The sequence below is a fragment of the Choristoneura fumiferana genome, chromosome 9 (genome assembly GCF_025370935.1).
Source record: "Choristoneura fumiferana chromosome 9, NRCan_CFum_1, whole genome shotgun sequence".
In the NCBI taxonomy this organism is placed as follows: Eukaryota; Metazoa; Arthropoda; class Insecta; order Lepidoptera; family Tortricidae; genus Choristoneura; species Choristoneura fumiferana.
The window spans coordinates 9,006,295-9,025,910 of record NC_133480.1 but is presented as its reverse complement, the minus strand read 5'-3'; the positions used below and the strand labels follow the sequence as shown (position 1 = coordinate 9,025,910).

The following is a 19,616-nucleotide window of genomic DNA, read 5'->3' as shown; positions in this document are numbered from 1 at the left end:
ACCTACTCGCAGTCTGACGGTTCGATTATAGAAAATGACAACTTCCACGTCCCCCGCGCCTCGTACCGCCTCATTGTTCTCACGTCATCTTGTCAATGCCAACGACAATGTTTATTAGTAGCTCTTATTAATTAGTCTGTGTTTATTAAGGTTTCAAAGTTGATCGAGTGAAGTTTTGCGTTGATTAATTTCCGTAGCTTATTATCTCAACCTTTGAAGGTGTAATAAGCTTGGAATTATCTACAATAAGTGCTGTGTTGTGAGTTAAATGTGAGTTGTGATAGTAGGCAAAAGGACGTCCATAGAAATATAAATATAAATAAGCTTTATTGTATAACTGTGTTTTTACAATGTTGGTAGCTTGAAATAAGTCTCAACAGTTTGTCCTTCTCGGACGTACAATGAAAATATTAAATAATAAATTTAAAATAATGAGCCAATCAGCACATGCACAAATTATCAATAGCAGTTTATATACATATATATGTCAGTTCATCATTTTTAAATTAATTAGTTTATAATCCAAATTTATTCAACATTTTGCATGTCATGTTACAAAATTAAGACAAAATAACACAAAGTCCAAACTACACAATTAGAGGGTAAAAAAATCCTTAGTGTCATAAAAAACCCTGTCAATAAGCCAATTTTTGAGGGATGTTTTAAATTGGTTTCCCTCTAATATTTATAATAATATAATAAGAGTGCAAAATAATATCGTTTCTTTTTTTTTGTTCCGAATTTTTTAACAAATTAAATAATGAATATACCTAATACGGAGCCACAAATCTTTTTTGGCATAACGATGTCACAGCCCCAAGTATTTCACAAAAATTAAAAAAAAGTAACTGTCAAAATCTAAAAGCGATATTCGTATGGCTTTTTTTTTTCCAATGGAAGTTACCCGTCTGAACGTTAATTCTCTGAGTAGTCTGTGGTCCTGCCACAGGCACTGACAGAAGTGACAGATAATATTTTTGAGGTTAGTTTACAGATAGCATAAGATAGAGAATAGATAAGTAAATAACAGGTAAGCCAAATGAATTTCGTAATTTCTTAGATAAATAGGCCATTCATAAATATTCATAATCAATGCAGAACTGAAATGTATAAAAGAATATACTAACTAATGCTACTCTACAACGAGCTAAAGACATTTCGACAAAATAGCAATATTTTACCCAATTTGGTCACAATGGTAGTTGTACCACAGAATAAGTAATAGTACAAGTACAGAATGTTCTCTCTTTTGATGTTGACGAAAGCCGCCATTTTATATTCCTACGTAATTTATATTAAGTAGCAAAATCACCGCGCACCATCAAGCAACATTGAACTCTAATGCTGCGCGCGAAGGTCGTTATTGTTCAGCACCAACGTTTTGGTTTAGGATAGGTTTGCAAATCAATAAAAAAATAATACTCACATAATAACTTAAGAGTAAATTCAGACAAATACTTTGTTTTCTAGCATTTTTAAATTGACGCGCCTACGATCCCCGACGGTCACAAAATTGATAATTGTACAAGGTGGCGTGCCGAATGCGTCGTCGGCTACCCCAAAGGTTTTGTACACCCGCAGTGGGCATTGGTAAATCGCGAATTACCAATCTATTCTTTTGTCGCACTCGCACTGGTTTCGAACAGAACATTGAGGGCTATCGCGTATGAGTTCGCCGCTAGAGGCGCTAGTGTAGCGTGAGGTCTCCGAAATGTCAAATCTCAAAGTTTTTGGGTGAGCTACGCGGGTTTATTTAGAATTAGAATAATTTTGTGAATATTTTGCATTACCTGAAATTAATTATGGCAATTAAGTATGCGTTACATTTGTCCTCCCTTTTTTTCCGAACAAAACGGGACTATGCAACACTATGGTTGCTCGACATTTTTATGGTACGGTTTTAAGGTGTATTCAATATGATTTTAATCTAAACTTTGTTTTCACGCCCGTAATAACAGACTTTGAAAGCCTAACTTAAAAACCTTACGCAACAGTGGCGCCATCTAGAAAGACAAAAAACGATAGCCCTCATTGGGTTAGTTAGTGTAATGTTATGTACAGAATAGAAAATAGTAAGAATTTTAGTGTTGCAATTTATGAAATTTTCATGAATTTCCAAAAAAATAAAATTCATGTTCCGATAACATTATGTAGTTTCCTTCCATATTGTTTAGTGTGGCTATACATATTATACTGTTTCAGCGCTCAAACTGTACCAGTTAAATATATACCTATCCTCATCCAAAAAATCGAAACACCACGTTATTTCTTGATAGATATTCTAATATCCTCACGAAAATCACACAGCTACACGTAGAGTTACGCGGGGCGATTAGTTCGAGCGAAACTGCGAGCGTACATGCCGGGCGGTGCTCATAGCCCTAATGAGTTAACCCACGCCGGCGTGGGGTGTTTTGATACTTACAGAATTGCAACTATATTGCGGAGTGCGCCGCGCCTGGTTGTACTATGTGAATCTTGCAGCTGTAAATCGTAAATAAAGACTGCTTTATTTATGTGGTGCTGCATTTAGATGCAACAGAGTGAATAAAGAAATGGGCTCAGTTATCCATCCATGTCAATTTAAATAAAAATAAAACTCTTTGTCTGTCTGTTACCTTTTCACCCTAAACTGCCAATGTAGATAAAATTTGATATGGAAATACTTTGCAATCCTAGAGGGGCCATAGAATCTGTTTATCCCAGAAAAATAAATTAGCTCTCTTTGGATAGCATAACCAAATTTATTGCAGTCACAGACAACACAACTTGTAAATAAAACAACACAGTGTTCAAAACTTATTTATTTCTTGTTCGACTTACACAACTAACTATGTGGTCATCCACTAAACCGCAAGCTTGCATAAAAGCATAGCAAATAGTTGAACCAATAAATTTGAAGCCCTTAGCTTTCAAGGCTTTAGACAGAGTTTTTGAAATCGCAGATTCTGCTGGAATCTCCTTATGATTTTCCCAGCAGTTAATTATTGGTTTATTGTCTACGAAACTCCAAATGAATTCAGAAAAGTCGTAACCTTCATCTTCCATTTCCAAAAAGCATTTGGAATTGTGTATTATTGCTTCAATTTTCCCCTTGTGTCTCACAATACCAGGATCACTTGAGAGCCTTTCTACATTTTTAGCCGTAAATTTTGAGATTTTTAAAGCATCAAAGTTGTGGAACACTTCACGGTAATGTTGCCTTTTCTTTAAAATTGTTATCCAAGAAAGTCCAGCTTGTTGGCCTTCTAAGCAAAGCATTTCAAACAGTTTTTGACTGTCATACTGTGGTACACCCCATTCTTCATCATGATAGGTGATATACAGAGGATCTTGGTTGAGCCACCCACATCGCGTGACTTTGATATTGGTATCACCTGTTTCGTGCATTTTTGTAGCACGAAGTAAAGGAGAAAAACTTTTAAACTTCGTACAAAAATAGAGCATGAAGAAATATAATAAAACTTGTGAAACGTTTTTATTTGACGTTAATGAAACAAAAGTTTAGTAAACAAACAGTAATATATAATTCACTGAACTATTTATAATAATGAATTGGGAACAAAATAGCAAAAACAATAACGAAGCGATTACATCGAAAGAATAGTACTTAGAAATAATTTGTTTCTTTTTGGTTTCTTTCAATTTAAACTGGTTTTGACTGACACTGACCTAGTTTTGACAGGTCATTAATTGAATAATTGACATGTGACATTTAGTTATTTTTTTGGGTGACACTTTTTCCCGGCCCGGATAATACCAGGATGAAAATACCTACCCTGTTTTTCGTGTACACGCCCATAGAAGCTCCTGTTAGCAGGGCTACTACGAAACTCGAAACTCTAAGTTCGTGTCGTGCGGTCTCTCTGACACTTTTACTATTTAATACGAGAGCGAGAGGGACGGTGCGGTACGAACTTCGAGTTTCGTATTAGCCCTGCAGTTTCTATGGGCGGGTACACAAAAAACATGGTCAGTATTTCCAAATCGGTATTTCCATGACGGTACTTATTATCCGGGCCGGGAAAGAGTGTCACCCATTTTTTTCTAGTAAGACTCAAATTGTGGATGTTGAGTTTTTTTAGCAAATACATATTCTTATCATAATAAGATATAAGGAATAATAAAATAATTTAGGATTTAAGTCTTAAATTACATTATTTGATACGAGAGTGAGAAGGACGGTACGAAACGAACTTCGATTTCCGTAGTAGCCCCCCTGAACATAGTAGAGCTTTTATAGGTGCTTTTTACTGTTTTCACTCCTATGTTGCCACCGAAAAAAAATTATTTTAACTAGAATAACATTAAACACAGAAAGACTTTAATTATGATAATAATATAACCAATGTGGGAAAAATTATCAGAATTACCTCTATTGTGATTTGCTGATTCCTAAGTAAGTAGGTATATTAAACAGTATAGATTCTAGGTATTGTTATAGGAAATAACGCGCTGTATCCTGATCAGTGTAACTAGCTTAAAAAAACATATTTTTATTGGAGCTTCTTAATCTGGATCTGGAAGTAGCAGCAAGCCCTGCAGGGCTACTACGAAACTCGAAACTCGAAGTTCGTATCGTGCCGTCCCTCTCGCTCTCGTATTAAATAGTATAAGTGTCAGAGCAACCGCACGACACGAACTTCAAGTTTCAAGTTTCGTAGTAGCCCTGTAGGCGTCGAGACACATGAGCGAGGTTTTCTCGAGTTTTCCGCTCGCTCTATAGGGGAATGGCCTCAGTTGAGCATTGCCGTACCACAGGGACTGCACCACTGTGTGAATTACTGCATCCACGTTGAGGTCTTTGAACCCGTAGGCGCCCTTAACAGAAATATTTGAACTTTTAGTTAAGGGTGGTTAAGGCTTCGTCACACTGGGCGTGTTGCGATCCGTCAGCTCGTTTATAATTATGAGTGAACTACACCGTACCGTAAGTAAAACGCGTTTTGTGTATTATTTTATTTACTCTGATTTTCTCGCTCATTTCATCTCCAGCCAATACAAGGCGTTCTAAAATGGGATCGAATTATCGAAACATTTTAGCAGATGATTGAGCAAGTTTGACTAACCGGCAAAAGTTATCTGTGCAAGAGTGTTGATTTTGAATCCCGAGTAGGCGAAGTACTCTATAATTGAATCACGAGCGTTAGCGAGTGATTTTAGGTTAGAATCCTGAGAGCAGCAAGGGATTCAAACACACGAGATGCAAAAAAAACTTTGGTCTCGTGTGACACATACAATTTTTACCTCAGCAGCGAGAACATAATTTAAATATCGTTACTTGACACCAATTGACCTAGTCCCAAACTAAGCAAAGCTTGTACTATGGACACTAGGCAACGGATAAACATACTTATGCAGATAAATACATACTTAAATACATATTTAACATCCAAGACCCGAGAACAAACATTCGTATTATTCATACAAATATCTGCCCCGGCCGGGATTCGAACCCGGGACCTTAAGCTTCGTAGTCAGGTTCTCCAACCACTTGGCCATCCGGTCGTCGGTAAATGTAACATAAGGATAAAACCACACAGACCTACCTGTTTACAAAACAAACACAATTTTTAGGGTTCCGTAGCCAAAATGGCAAAAAAAGGAACCCTTATAGTTTCGCCATGTCTGTCTGTCTGTCCATCCGCGGCTTTGCTCAGGGACTATCAATACTAGAAAGCTGTAATTTTGCACGAATATATATGTAAACTATGCTGACAAAATGGTACAATAAAAAAAACAAAAAAATTAAAATTAGCATTAAAATAATCCCATAGAAGTAAAGCAGTAACACACTAAATAGAGCCACTAAAAGTGCAGTGCTATAACGGTTAAGTTTTCTTGAGAATTAGTATTAGTTTAAGAGTAAATAACAGTAAGGTATAAAATATACCTAAACTTGGAATATTCCGTACAAAATACGAAATCCTTAGAAAAATATTACTTAATTTTTCGTAATGGCTTCGGAACCCTATTTCGGGCGTGTCCGACACGCTCTTGTTTATATGATTTCTACAACGTGTTATTTTTGATTTCCGTTAAACTTCAAGAGGTAATTTAAAAAAAACAGCTGTGCGACTGCATGTTTGCCCACAGAGTACTTTATACATATACTGAAATGTTTGCCTATGTTTAAAAGTAGGTAAACCACACATAGTACGGCAGCGGGTCGGTATATTTATGTGGCTGTATTCGCTGGATGCGAAATAAATAAAAAGTACGACTAAACATGAAGTAAACAAACCCTGACATAACCAAAATAAAACACACTTTTTGAATAAATTTTACTTCCCTCATTTAATTTTAATGACCAAAAATGAATTCACAGCCCTTTGTCCACCCAAATCACGGTATCACAGTAATTTTGTATTATAAATTAATACGTGATATGTTTGATTTTTGTCACAATGTCGCAATGAAATTTCAAAACGTCAGAACCTCAAAGCCGACTAACTTGCGGACGCTAGGTGGCGCTGATGTCGTGCACAGGGCCAATATGAACATCATCATAAGAGCATTTCTAAAAAAGTTTGTACATTTGTCGTTTGTCATTGTCCTCTGCCGATTTATTGCTTTCTTAAATCACGAGGCCACTGCATATTTTATTTGAACTATTAAACATAAAATTCGTTTCATTATCTTAACTAACAATCAACTGTCTTAAATACATATGTATTTGATTATTTAAAAATCATATTTTTAAAATAATCGTCCAGTACAATTTGTATGAAAAGTTAAATGTCCCATTGTAAATTTCGAACCTTAAATATCGTTTTTTTTAATCAGTTTTAAGGTCTCGATTCAGTGGTCTATTTTATTACCTTCTAATAGTCTCAAGCAATCATTTTCTACATGTTTTTCATATGATTGTCTAAGAAATATATTTAAAAATTAAAAATTAAAGTTTGTCCTACAAAAAGTTCCTATTTTGATTCCAGTTTTTGTTACCGCATTTTCGTCCTTAAAAGGTATTTCTACAAAATTTAGTAGATTCTTCATAGGAAGCTGGCAACACTAGCATAATTTTGCCATCTTTAAACAGTAACCGTCACATTTCAAAAATCGAACTGCTGGTTGAAACAAGTGCGTGGTTGGTCATAACTGAAATAAAAGTCCACTTTTGTTACTGGAAAACTTGGGTAAGTTTTGATTTTTTATTACTTTGTCATGAATTATATTTATTAACACTTTATCAAGATTTGTATGCTTAAATTCTTTGCTCAAATTGTACGTTATATTTGCTTTGACGAATTTTTAAATGTGTCGGGGTACCATATCGTTACTTCCTTTTTTGTTACTTTTGAATGGTAACGTATGGCTAGGAAATGGGAGTAACAAAAAAGGGTCCCTAAGGCAGTGTGTAGACTATTAAATTTGAGAATGTCTTTTGTTTATTTACATGAGAGATCATCATCATCATTGTACATCTATTTCTCTTGTTAACTGTTAATTTCATGTTTTTATGTACAATATTAAAGACTTTACATACATACGTCAAAAGTTAATATTTTTAAATGTTTTTTCTGTGATCTCTTTATAATAAGAAGGTATGAAAAAATAATATAACACAACATTTTGTATCAACATTTTGATTTCACCCTGTATTATATAATTTAATTACATAATAATTATTTTTTATTAATATGAAGAAAAACTATTTTGTGTTATTTATAATATAATTATAATATTAAAATCGACTAATGCATACTGTGCCTTAGAGTTCCTAATTTGTTACCAATGTTCCTATTATTGTTACTGTCCCGTAAAAAAATACGAAGTTTTTGATATTTTTTGTTTATATTTTTTAAAATATCATATACTTTAAATATTTCAGATGAATATTTACCAATTTAATAATGATAATTTCCAAATAATATTAATGGAACTTAAGGAATGTGCATTATTTTGTAACTTTTCAGGGTACGTTTGACCAAATGGTAACGTAAAGGAGTAATTATCTTCATTATTTTGTAATGACCTTAAAAGAGTAAGAATTAGCATTAAAACGTCAACAATGTTATAAGTGCTACCTTATTTCTTAAATAAAAGCAACTAAATAATGTGTGTGGTTTTTATTATACTTAATTGAATCTTAGTCACAAAATAGGAATTATCGACTGCCTCGACTCAGTTACAGCTTATTTTATAGTTACAATCTCTAAGAAATATATTATTTAGAATCTTTAAGAACTAGGTAATAATATGCAATTAAAATAATATACAAAATTATTAATTTCAAATTAGCCTATGCTTTTCGCAAAATGTACAAACTTTTTTAGAAATGCTCATAATCATACCCAAAGAGTAGTATATATACAGGTACAGGGAAAAGAGAGCCCTCTCTCGGCTCATTCATGCAGACGGTTTTGAAGCGCCGTCTACATTTCTTAACAAGTACCATTGATGTATATATCCATCCGTACGTATAGCTCAAACCACATAAAAAGCAAAAACAGGAATGCAAAGAGAAGTGAGACCGCTTGAATTCAGTCTTCTTAGCAGCATTGTCTTTACATTTTATGTGGTCTGAGTTTCGATTGTAACGTAGCCATCTTGTTCCTTGTTGCGCGCGAGACATAGAGGGTTGCTTGCTACACCAAAAAAATATTTGTAACGACTGCGCTGATACAATTATGTGACTTTTATATTAGAAATTACAATACGATTATCAATTTTGAAAATAAAGTTCATTTTTGCGGTAATTATCAACGACAAAATATTTTTTAATAAATCAAATTTTGTGATCTCAAACTTACAGTGACATCTATCTGAAACAAATGACAACAATCTGTTTTATTTTACGTTAAACAAAGGAGATGGCGGGGCTATCGACGTGAATTAGTACGGTATAGGCGGGTCGTGCGCGGGCGCTGCGGTGTGGTGTGGTGTTGTTCTTTATATAGCCAGATAAATCGTTGGGTGACAACCTATACAAGGCGTAAATTAAGTAACTTAAAATAACTTAAATATTTTAAATTTGTTGATTTCATTTATTTCTGAATGCTTTCATTATATAAAAAGATATTCGTGTGTTTCGCTAAGTCAGTAAGTAATTCTACTTCATTTCTAACTCTACACGCATTGCTTTGACGTTTTTAGAAGAAAACTACACATTGACAGCAAAACGGCCAGCATTAAATTATAGAAATAGATTCGATTTGTAGCATTCGAAGATGGCGGATGTAGACAATATCTAATTTTGCTATTTCTGTTTCTTTGGCTAGTTGAAGTATAATTTTGGTAGTGTTTTATGCGGCGATTAATTAACCTTAACGGTGAACAGTGATCCCAAAATTCTATATTGGTCTCGTGTCTAACATTTTTTAATACGCAAGTGGTCTCCACGTGGTTTCTGGAATTTTACAATCAAGTTGCAAAAACTACAATTACCGTACAACGTCCCTCTCAAAGATAGTTTACCTTGACACTGGCGAAATTGTCCTATTAATTAGAACAGAAAAGCCATATTTTAAAAGAGAAGAAGAAGGAATTATAGAAATATAATATGCAACCTCGCTAAAATATTTAATTGGTGCCTGTTGCAGTCGTAACTTTTAGAACACAAACACAACCTGATTTAAAACTTTGTGTAATCGAATCTACTCTCGATTCTGAGCAAACTATAATACTCTCTGGTTTTCAGTTATTTAATTAACACCTTGTAGGTATACTCACTAAATACACTTTTTTGGGTAGAAGATATTATTCTTTTACATGTTAGCTACTGACAAACTCGTGAATCTCATGCGAACAATTTAAAACTAACTATTTATAGAGGCCGTGGTGGCCTAGTGGTTTGACCTATCGCCTCTCAAGCAGAGGGTCGTGGGTTCGAACCCCGGTTCGCACCTCTGAGTTTTTCGAAATTCATGTGCGGAATTACATTTGAAATTTACCACGAGCTTTGCGGTGAAGGAAAACATCGTGAGGAAACCTGCACAAACCTGCGAAGCGATTCAAGGGTGCGTGCGAAGTTCCCAATCCGCACTGGGCCCGCGTGGGAACTATGGCCCAAGCCCTCTTGTTCTGAGAGGAGGCCTGTGCCCAGCAGTGGGACGTATATAGGCTGGGATGATGATGATTTATAAATAACTACATACTACGTCACACTACATGTGGCAGCGAAAACTCACTCATATCACTCAGCGTGACTCAGCCAAACTTCAATTAATCAGAACAGAGTGAATTTGAGTCCGAGTAAGGATTATTTGATTAGTTTTAATTTTATGCCGAATAGGTTCATTTTTTAGTTAAAATGTATAATTAATTTATTTGTAATAATGTGACCGTGGCTAACATAATTATTTAAGTAATATTTCACTATATACACTCATTCTTCCAATTTACGGTAGCTAGAAGTCAGTAAGCACAATTACCTACTATTTGTGCCTACTATGAAACTATCGATAATCTATATATATAAAAGAAAGTCGTGTTAGTTACACCATCTCAAGAACGGCTGTACCGATTTGGCTGAAAATTGGTGGGGAGGTAGCTTAGAACCAGGAAACGGACGCAACTTTTTATCCCGATATTCCCACGAGATAGGGATAAAATCTCAAAATAACAACCACTGGGCTTAAAACCATGAAATTTGGTATGTGGGTAGCTGGACCTCTGGAATAACACATAGGTTACTTTTTATCCCGATATTCCCACGGGATAGGGATACACACACACAAACATCATGCCTGTATTTCCAAATGGGGTAGGCAGAGCACACGAAACGTTACCGCTTCGGAGCCACTTTTAGCAATTTTAAGATTGGACAAAAAAGGTACAATAGGGATAAAATCTCGAAATAATAACCGCTAGGCTTAGAGTCATGCAATTTGGTAGGTATGTAGGTAGCTGGACGTCTGGCATAACACTACTACGCTACTTTTTATCCCGATATTCTCACGGGATAGGGAAAAATCTTGAAATTTCAGCACTGGGTTTAGAGTCTTGAATTTTGTACAATTGTTCACATTCACAACCTCAATGAAGACCACAATATAAATTTTGGAAATAATAATTTATAATAATGGTGTCCTAACCTGACTTTGTTTTATTTAATCCTTATTATTCTAATAAACTTTTAACGTAATGTTTATTTTTACTCATTTAGTTACGTTAGTAAAATCCTACATTGTTTAGCTTAAAGTTATAACACGACATTCATTGTTTGCCTGTTAAGTAGGCGGTACGAAGTTCGCCGGGACAGTTAGTATTATCTAAATTTACTTCTCTGTATATCAAATAAATAAGTATGTTTCGTTTAATTTTAATTACAAACAGATTTAAAAAATCAATAAAATATCAAAACACGTTTATCTCATGTATCAATTTGGTACTGAGTTTTGGTTGCCACCCGACGAACTAGGCCTGTGGTTGTGGTTTACGCTTAAAGGGGGCATGAAAAGTGGCGCCAAAGCGACTCAAATCAAAACCCAAACATCTAACGATCTTTTTATTAAAAATGTACTGATTTATATGAATCAGGTATTACTATGCGGAGGAACTGCATGCACACGCATATTTTACCTTGCATAAACTTAGCTATCATAAGGTCGTGGGTGAGCAAAGAAATTATTTTAGTTCATTAAAAATGTACTGTTATATTTGACAAAACACAGAGAAAACAGCACGGAACGTCAACTCCTGCGGTTGTTGATGAACACTCGTACAGAGCTGAAAAATCCCCTCTTCTGCATCCTGGTGACCGGCAGGATAGTGTGGTTGCTGTAGAATGACGCTGATGTGTCGTAAATTGACGAACTCATGTCTACCGCCTGCAATAAGTATAATTGTAAGCGTCATTAGCATTGTATTATTATTATCATCATCATCATCATATCAGCCGTAGGACGTCCACTGTTGGACATAGGTCTCCACCATAGACTTGCAGTTGTTTTGGTTTGAAGCGGCCTGCATTCACCGTCATTGTCATTGTATGTTACCATAAATAGGTGTCTTTTATGTGTAATAGGTAATAGACATGCGACATTATGCGGAGAGAACAAAATGTTACAATTGCATAAACAGTCCTGGGGCGCTACCAGCATGAAATTCGAAAATCGAAGTTCGTATCGTACCGTCTCTCTCTCTCGTATTGCATAACATAAGCGTCACCGAGACGGCAAGAGACAAAGTTCGAATTTTGCACTTCGTAATAGGGCCTGTCTTTCCCGTTAGGGCATGTATACAGGGTCCATGCACAAGGCTGCCGACCTCACTGGGCCTTAAAGTAGGTAGGTAAGGTACATATATAAAATAAATATAACGGGGTTATTATATTATCATCGGTGTACCATGATATTTATTAATTATTATTATTAATTCAAGTCTAAAACTTACTCCAAGCGAAGAGTTGATGTGATAGGAATCAATAGAGCTGTTAACACTGGAATTTTTATGCACTGGACCAACGGGGAATTTCGTTTCAGATACTCTGGACGCTCTCATGACCAGGCAAGATATTAATCTCTTCAGGAACGGTTTCTTGGGTTTCAGTTCGTAATTCACCGGTTCATTGAAACATTTGAATCGAGTTTCGGAATGTTCGCTGCCTCCCTCAGGATATAACGAGTAAGCAGAAGTTCCGAGGTTAGGAGTGAGTGGCCTTCGACGTCCTGAAATAAAAGATGCAGGAGTTAGAAAGAAAGTAAGTTACAAGTTTTCATGACATTTGTAAGTGGTCCAATTAAAATCGTAAAAAAGAAAGATAGAAACAAATTATTACGAAATGGTTAAAGCTTAGCATACATACGTAATGCTGAGTAACTATCTGGGTGTTAACAACTTTTATTTTTGATAAAATAGATTATTAAAACTAAAACAATCTTCAAATGTGTATAAAATTAAGATTTCTGAACGGATAAAAAAAAACTGATTTTTATTTTTTTAATTTGCAATAAGTAATGTATTAAATTTCATTGACGCTGACACAGTATCGCATCCGATAGGTATAATATTTCACACATTAAATTTGCACCGACATCGAAATTGAAAATTAAAAATTAAAAAAAGTTTTTTACAATCTGGCGTAGAGAATATTAAGTAAGTACAGCCGGTTTTATAATAATCGGTACCTAGAAGAGGTATTCTGAATTAATTTACTAGGATGGTGACACTTTTTCGTTATTGGACCACTTGTTCGTCTGCCACCCTATTTCATAAAACTCACCTTTAAAAATTGTGTGAATTGATGTTGAATTCTTTCGTTCTACTTTGGGGCTATTTTGGCTGACAGTCTGTTTTCGATGCAAATTACGCGGAATCGGTGGAGGTGTGTGCGTTTCTGAAGACGAAAACATCACTCTCTTCGTATACTCCACTCGTGCGTAGTGTATCTCAACAGAGGAGGCAGTTTTTCTTGCGCATTCAAGAGTATTTTCCTTCTTAGAACATTTTCGATGGCAAGCATTGAATAAGACCGTTGTTTCAAATTTTTCTCCGCCACGACCATCTTTCTTCTTTGTAAAGGCATTTAAGAAGGGACTTTCTTTACGATCTGGCGCCTTATTCAATGTCCTTATGCTTTCTCTACTTTTCACAGCTTCCTGTTGCTCTTGGTCGTGTTTACTTTCACTGCTCCTGACTTCATTAGGCTTTACAAATTCTTCAATACTAGGCATAACTGGACCACGCTTTTTAGATTCATAACTTTTACAAGAATGATTTACATTTAATACGTTGGGAATGTCAGGTTCATATTCAATTTCGGTTTGGGTTATTTTGTTGAAATGAAAAACATGTTCTTCTTTGTATCTTGCCTTGACTTTTCCGACCGAAACTAAGCTGCATTTAGTGCGTCTTTCCAGACAGTTCTTTTTCAGTAAGATGTGATAAATTGTTTTTCTGACTTTAGCATATTGCTGCGGTGTCAAAACTATTGATTTCTGTTTGTTTCGCTGGTCTAGGCGAAGAAGCAACTTGATACTTCGGTCTTGAATCAACTCCTGGTATGGAGAAGATTTATTTTCTAGTTTTACGATAAAATTTTCAGTTGTATTCTCGCAAGCAACATTATGTTTTGTTATTGGCGATGAGTATTCAGCTTGTGTTTGGCTGAAATTATTAAAGTTTTTGGTTAGAACTGTAGTTCTGTCGAGTCGCCTTGACAGAAATGATTATAGAAATAAAAAAACCTAGGGTGTCGAAATAGGCAGCGAAGGAAATCTTGACTGTCGTTCTTTACCGAAGTATCCCTGCTCGTCTAGACCAAAAAATAAAAAAATAAAAATTAGGCATCGGTTACGTAAGAGACACCATACGATACATCATTTACGAAAGAGTTTTAATACTTTTATAGATACAACAGTGAGTAATCAGGATTTTCTGACTAACAAAATATCGCTAGATGGCATTAATGACGTGAGGTGAGGTCCGCTTTGTTACTTGGAACCACACGTGCAAGACAACTGCGTTTGTATGACACTTCACTGCAGTCGGTAAAAAATATGAAGGTAGCTAGCTAGCTTAGTGGACGCTAGCCTTTAATGTTGTGCTTCTGACGGCCGACATTATTATGTTAATTTATGATGAGCAAAGCAAAACAGCGCTTGAATCAATTAATTACAGTGTACATGATTTCACTGATACCTCTACATTTTTAAAGTCTCAAAAAAGGTTTAGTCGGTATTAGAAGCCAACCAAAGCTATGTTTCTTTATGGAAAAGCACTAGTAATAAAGCTAATACTCGCCTCTGAAGGTTTTTGCATTGGTGGTTTAAATCTGCCTTTATCTATGCCCAGCAGTTCCCTTATCTCCCTGTCTCTTTCTATAGGGTCGGAAATCGAACAGTCGTCGCCTCTGAAGTGTTTCAGCTGGACTGTTAATGGAAACTTAAAATTTGTTAGTAGTTCTTTTAATAGGTACCTACCTACCACTAAATATGGTAATGGTACCATTAGATACTACTACGTATTATACTAACAAAAAGCTATCGAGATTTCCCGAAAAGTGCTCCTTCTCAAAAGGTTCTTTCAAAATGTATAGATTCCCAAAACTTACACTTGCCCAACCACTGTAGTTTCTCAAATGATACACGTTTCTAATATACAAATTTTCCCGAAATAAAGTCACTCATTAGGTTTAGCAATTGAATTGAAATTCCGGTATTTCGCAAAAATAACATTACCTATGTTGCATAAAAAAATCTCGCGCCGACTTCATTTCTCTAATAAAATAAGGATTGGAAATTAACGCTATAAGCTTACGTTACAAAAAATTACAGTCGTTAATTTCTTTTACATTTTCTAATTTTCTATGCATGTTTCTTTATTTTTAAGAACCTTCTGTAAAATACTCATTGGGATACATTTTTATAAATAGAATAGATAAGATAAGATATATTAGGTTTCGCTTAGGTACTTGGGGGGCGTATCGTGCGTGATGATCAGATCAGATCCAGTCATATTGTAAACTTAAATATTATAATAAGTAGGTATCGTATTCATAATAATACTATTAATAATTATTAGTACAGTACAGTAATTTGATGTTTGTGCATTAAACAATTCAACATAAAAACTTAAAAACATAATGTTACCTAAGTACTTGGGGTCAACATCGTTGGGAACATCTGTATTAGTCGATATATGTGTTTGAGTTATTTTACCGACATTACTGGTTCTTTCTTCACGCCTGTAACGTCCATCATCTTCACAATACTTTCAATTAAAACAAAGTGGGTATTTATCAACAAACGGGGTTATAATAGGTACCTGTGAGATATTTCAATGCTGTCCCTGACGTTCAATCTTGAAGTCATATTTGGTGGATCATTCTGTAACTAAATTATAGAGTCATATAAAAATGAAAACAAATTTTGAGAGAGGGACGGTGGTGCCAGAAGCAAGTAAGTTTAATAAGTTTTTGTTAAACATTTCATTTTTAATACAAGATTTTTTGCTGCCTGTACTTTTTGTCGACTTTACTTGCATTGCCATCCAAACTACATATGCATACCAAATTTCAAGGCGATGCCATTAACCGTTAAAGAGTTCCGTCTTGCGAAGACGATCCTGGCCGGACTACCAGGATGTCACTACCAGATTATTGTATTGTCACGCAATTTACATAAGTGTGTTAAATTTCAAGTCAATCCGACTACTGGATGTTGGTTGAATTTAACTTGCAAGATTTGTCTACAGCCAGACAGACAGACAGACAACGGGACAGAACATGTGAAACTAAATAAAAGCTTGTAAAATATTTATTGTTTCTCTCATTGGATTTTGGTGTAAGAAAGTAGGTATTGACAAGGTCTACGCAAAACCCTAAACCAATAAATCCATACTAATTTGCTAATATTATAAATGCGAAAGTGTGTGTGTTTGTATGTTTGTCCGTCTTTCACGTCGAAACGGAGCGACGGATTGACGTGATTTTAGGCATAGAGATAGTTTATGGACCAGAGAATGACATAGGCTACTTTTATCCCGGAAAAATGTACAGTTCCCAAGGGAACACCGCGCGATAACCGAATTCCACGCGGACGAAACCGCGGGCAAAAGGTAGTAAGTAATAATGGAGTAAGTATTGCAGAAAGAATGTCTTAACTACCTACCCCATCAAACATAAGAGTTTGTGAAAATGATCTCTTTCTTGGTTCATTTTCGGGTTGTATAAATAAAAAATTCTCTAAAGACGTTGAAGGCTCGTTATCCCCCGGAACGCCTGTGAAGTTATTTTTAATAGTCTTCCTTACGGTCACACCTGCATCCATTTCCCCTTGGCTGAACCTTACATTGTAGTATTCTTTATCACCATCAATATTGACGGTGACGGTAGAAACGTTGTGTTTTGTGTTTAATGCTGGGTTTTCTTTTACGTTCTTTTCCATCTGCGCTGTGTATTTTTTCGTGAAGTCATCCACTAAAGCTTTTTTAGCTAACATTTGTTCCGTGTTGGTCCCTATTGTTACGTGCTGCTTGAGCTTCGGGCTACCTGGCCGCTTGCTCGGGGACGATGCTTTAGGAGACGGTGGTCGAGACTTTGGTTTTTGTTCTGATTTCTTATTGATAATAGAATTAGCTTGGAAAACACTTTTACTTTGAAGCTTGTTCATAATCTTGGTCTTTTTAGTGGTACCAGAGGATGTGGTCTCGCGGATAACTTTTTTAGAATTAGAAGCAAAAACGCGAGTTTTAACATCTTTATCTCCTTTTTCCTTATTAGTTGCTTTTGCAGGAGAAGGGGAACGACTGCGACCCGCCGCTTTCTTAGGCTTTGGCTCTCCGGGCTTATTCTCAGCATTATATATCTGCTTCACCTTATGGCCGTACACTTGTGGTGAAAATTGTTTTATCAATTCTTGACTAATCCCGACTCTGTTTATATTATTAGTAGGTTTAGGTTTAATTTTTTCAACTGAATCATGTTTAGGATAAACTGATATTATGACGAGGGGACTCTGGCATTCCTTGACTGCAACATCTTCTTCATCTTCTGACACGCAAGTCCCATTGTCGGCAGTATTGACACAGTAACATTGTACTACTTTGTCGTAATTAACTTTTTTTGAACTTTCTGGTTTCCTGTAAATTATGTCGAAATCGACTTGTGTTGCTTGAGATGACTTGCTAAAAATGATAAAATGTTATCATACTATCGTAATTGGCAATGAAGCTTTACAATAATGTAGTAATTATATTTATAAATGAATCCTTACTAACCCTAATAATGTAGGAGATGCGGGTCTTGCGGGACATGGAACATTACAAACATTTGCTTGACTTACAGAGTCACGTTGAATTCTCGATGGCCTAGAAGAAAATTACCTACATCTGAGGAGATATTCATTTAGTTATAGAAATTACTAAGTAAAAAGAAAATGTCTTGATGTCTGATGACGATTATCGTCACCGTCATTGTCGTCTCTAGTTCTCTCTAGCATAAGCTGAGGCATACTTAGGCGTATTATAGTACATACTTATATGGATGGGCACAGTATCCTCTCGAATAACCTTCATTTTAAAGTTAATACTAATACTACAACAAAATGTATATCACACGTCGACCATGCTATTTACCTGAAACATCTCATCATCGAAGGCCTGAAACATAATATTTTTTTTAGTAACTAAGACATACACTTTTTCAACAAATGTGGGAAAGGTCTTGCATGTAGTACACTAAACTGATAGTGAATATAATATCAGTTTTCTAATTTGAAGCATCAACTTTCTGTACGGAAATTACTTAGAATTCAATGAGCTTTATAAATTTATACAATTATTTTACCATTTCTCATCTTTACCCCCAGTCAGCGTCACCGGCAGTAAAGTACAATCTGCCGCTTGAAATTGCGTTGGAACTACAACAAATATCATGATAAGAAAATTATTTAATAAAATGATCTGTGAAATGATTTTGACAGCAATACTTACTCGGCTTATCGTCAACAGTAGCATTACATTTTAACACGTAATTGTCATTATCCGTAAGCCCGAGACGACCCGAAATTCTTATACGGCTTTTATGAGGGCGGCATTCGTCACACAGTTGTTTTGGCTGCCGGGTTAATACGCCTTGCTCGTTAGTCATTCTGGTTACAGACTCGTCCGACTGGGTAATGCTGTCGCGCTTTAGTTTTTCATCCCCCGAACGTCTACTTCGCCTGTAGCTTGGTTTCGCTTTCTCGTTATTACTACAGCGACAGTCGTGGACGCATGGGTCGTCTGCGTAGTCAGCCGAAACCTCCCTGTCTTGTTTCTTACCAGTGTCTAAATATCGCTGCATACTAGAATTAAAAAAATCCCTTAACCTTTCACAGTCTCTGATGTAATCAGTAGGGGTAGTGTATTCACTTTTGTTGCGCTTTCCTAAGCATGTGAGGCCATCTGGGCCTGCACAGCAGGTCTCATTGTTCAGTGTGTTTATCTGATAGACCTTTTCTCTTTTTCGTCCAGCCACGACGACGTATACGTTTTTAGTGTTGATGGAAGTGTCCGGGTTGGATATCTTGTACGGATTTTTCTTTCGCCTCCTCTGCGTGTTGGTAGCTGTTTGGCTCTGCTTTTGTTTGTTTTTCGGAATAACTGTAACTTTAATTAAGGGTTTATCGCTTGGTGAAGTGAATTTTTCATCAAAGTCGCCATACACGGAGTTATTCGTTTGGAGAATATTGGTAAAACTCAGTACCGAATAGTCATTGAACACCTGTAATGGATTAGCAAGAGATTAGTGAATTAGAATGGAATTTTTGATTGAAGTAAGGATAGCTATCCTGGCCTAGGTTAAGACTGGCTGGTTGGTCCTGGGCTAGGAGAATTTTAGAAAGCTTACTTTCTAAAACTCTAAAAGTAGTTAAGTACCTACATAGAGCCGGATGTAAAAAAAAAATTGGTATACGATTTTACATCACCTACACGCGGGCAACAGTGTGGCAATGGGGAAGGATTAATGCAACTGTGAAGCAATTTAACCTAGCCTTAGTAACTATGGCGTTATTTGATAATTTAATACGTAAGTAAAAAATATCTGGGTAAATTAAAAATAAACCAGAGAAAGTCCGCACAAAAACTTAAAAGTTCGGACATTTCTGGACAAATATCTACGTTTCTACGTAAGGAAAGAAGTAAAGCTCAATTAAGTAGGTACTTATGATAAATAAACACATATGAAA

General features: G+C 35.7%; 3 protein-coding genes across 4 annotated transcripts in view; 1 reads left to right on the top strand and 2 right to left on the bottom strand.

Annotated features, from left to right (window-relative positions):
• The first annotated feature begins 49 nt into the window (after window positions 1–49).
• LOC141431152 (uncharacterized) overlaps window positions 50–19,616 on the top strand; it is a 25,807-nt gene continuing 6,240 nt past the window's right edge. The window contains exon 1 of one of the 2 annotated variants that reach the window (XM_074092187.1): window positions 50–270. The gene's annotated coding sequence lies outside the window, so the exon portion shown is untranslated. Of the gene's footprint in view, window positions 271–8,967; window positions 9,046–19,616 lie in introns of those variants that run through there. The other variant, XM_074092188.1, reaches the window with a different exon arrangement.
• On the bottom strand, window positions 2,800–3,677 carry LOC141431389 (DNA-3-methyladenine glycosylase 1-like). The gene has a single exon (XM_074092559.1). It carries the CDS (start codon window positions 3,445–3,447, stop codon window positions 2,800–2,802), a length of 648 nt encoding a protein of 215 aa, XP_073948660.1. The 5' UTR covers window positions 3,448–3,677.
• LOC141431388 (uncharacterized) overlaps window positions 11,499–19,616 on the bottom strand; it is an 8,572-nt gene continuing 454 nt past the window's right edge. The window contains exons 3-14 of the mRNA XM_074092558.1: window positions 18,379–19,150; window positions 18,233–18,305; window positions 18,022–18,045; window positions 17,665–17,754; window positions 16,557–17,571; window positions 15,712–15,779; window positions 15,537–15,631; window positions 14,685–14,816; window positions 14,170–14,200; window positions 13,169–14,052; window positions 12,340–12,614; window positions 11,499–11,774 (exon numbers count right to left, since the gene is read on the bottom strand). Coding sequence (XP_073948659.1) covers window positions 11,637–11,774; window positions 12,340–12,614; window positions 13,169–14,052; window positions 14,170–14,200; window positions 14,685–14,816; window positions 15,537–15,631; window positions 15,712–15,779; window positions 16,557–17,571; window positions 17,665–17,754; window positions 18,022–18,045; window positions 18,233–18,305; window positions 18,379–19,150 — 3,597 coding nt within the window. The 3' untranslated portion in view covers window positions 11,499–11,636. The remainder of the gene's footprint in view (window positions 11,775–12,339; window positions 12,615–13,168; window positions 14,053–14,169; window positions 14,201–14,684; window positions 14,817–15,536; window positions 15,632–15,711; window positions 15,780–16,556; window positions 17,572–17,664; window positions 17,755–18,021; window positions 18,046–18,232; window positions 18,306–18,378; window positions 19,151–19,616) is intronic.

What these genes read in the sequence shown, in the direction of transcription:
- LOC141431389 (XM_074092559.1), bottom strand. Translation starts at nt 3,447, where the DNA reads ATGCTCTATTTTTGTACGAAGTTTAAAAGTTTTTCTCCTTTACTTCGT.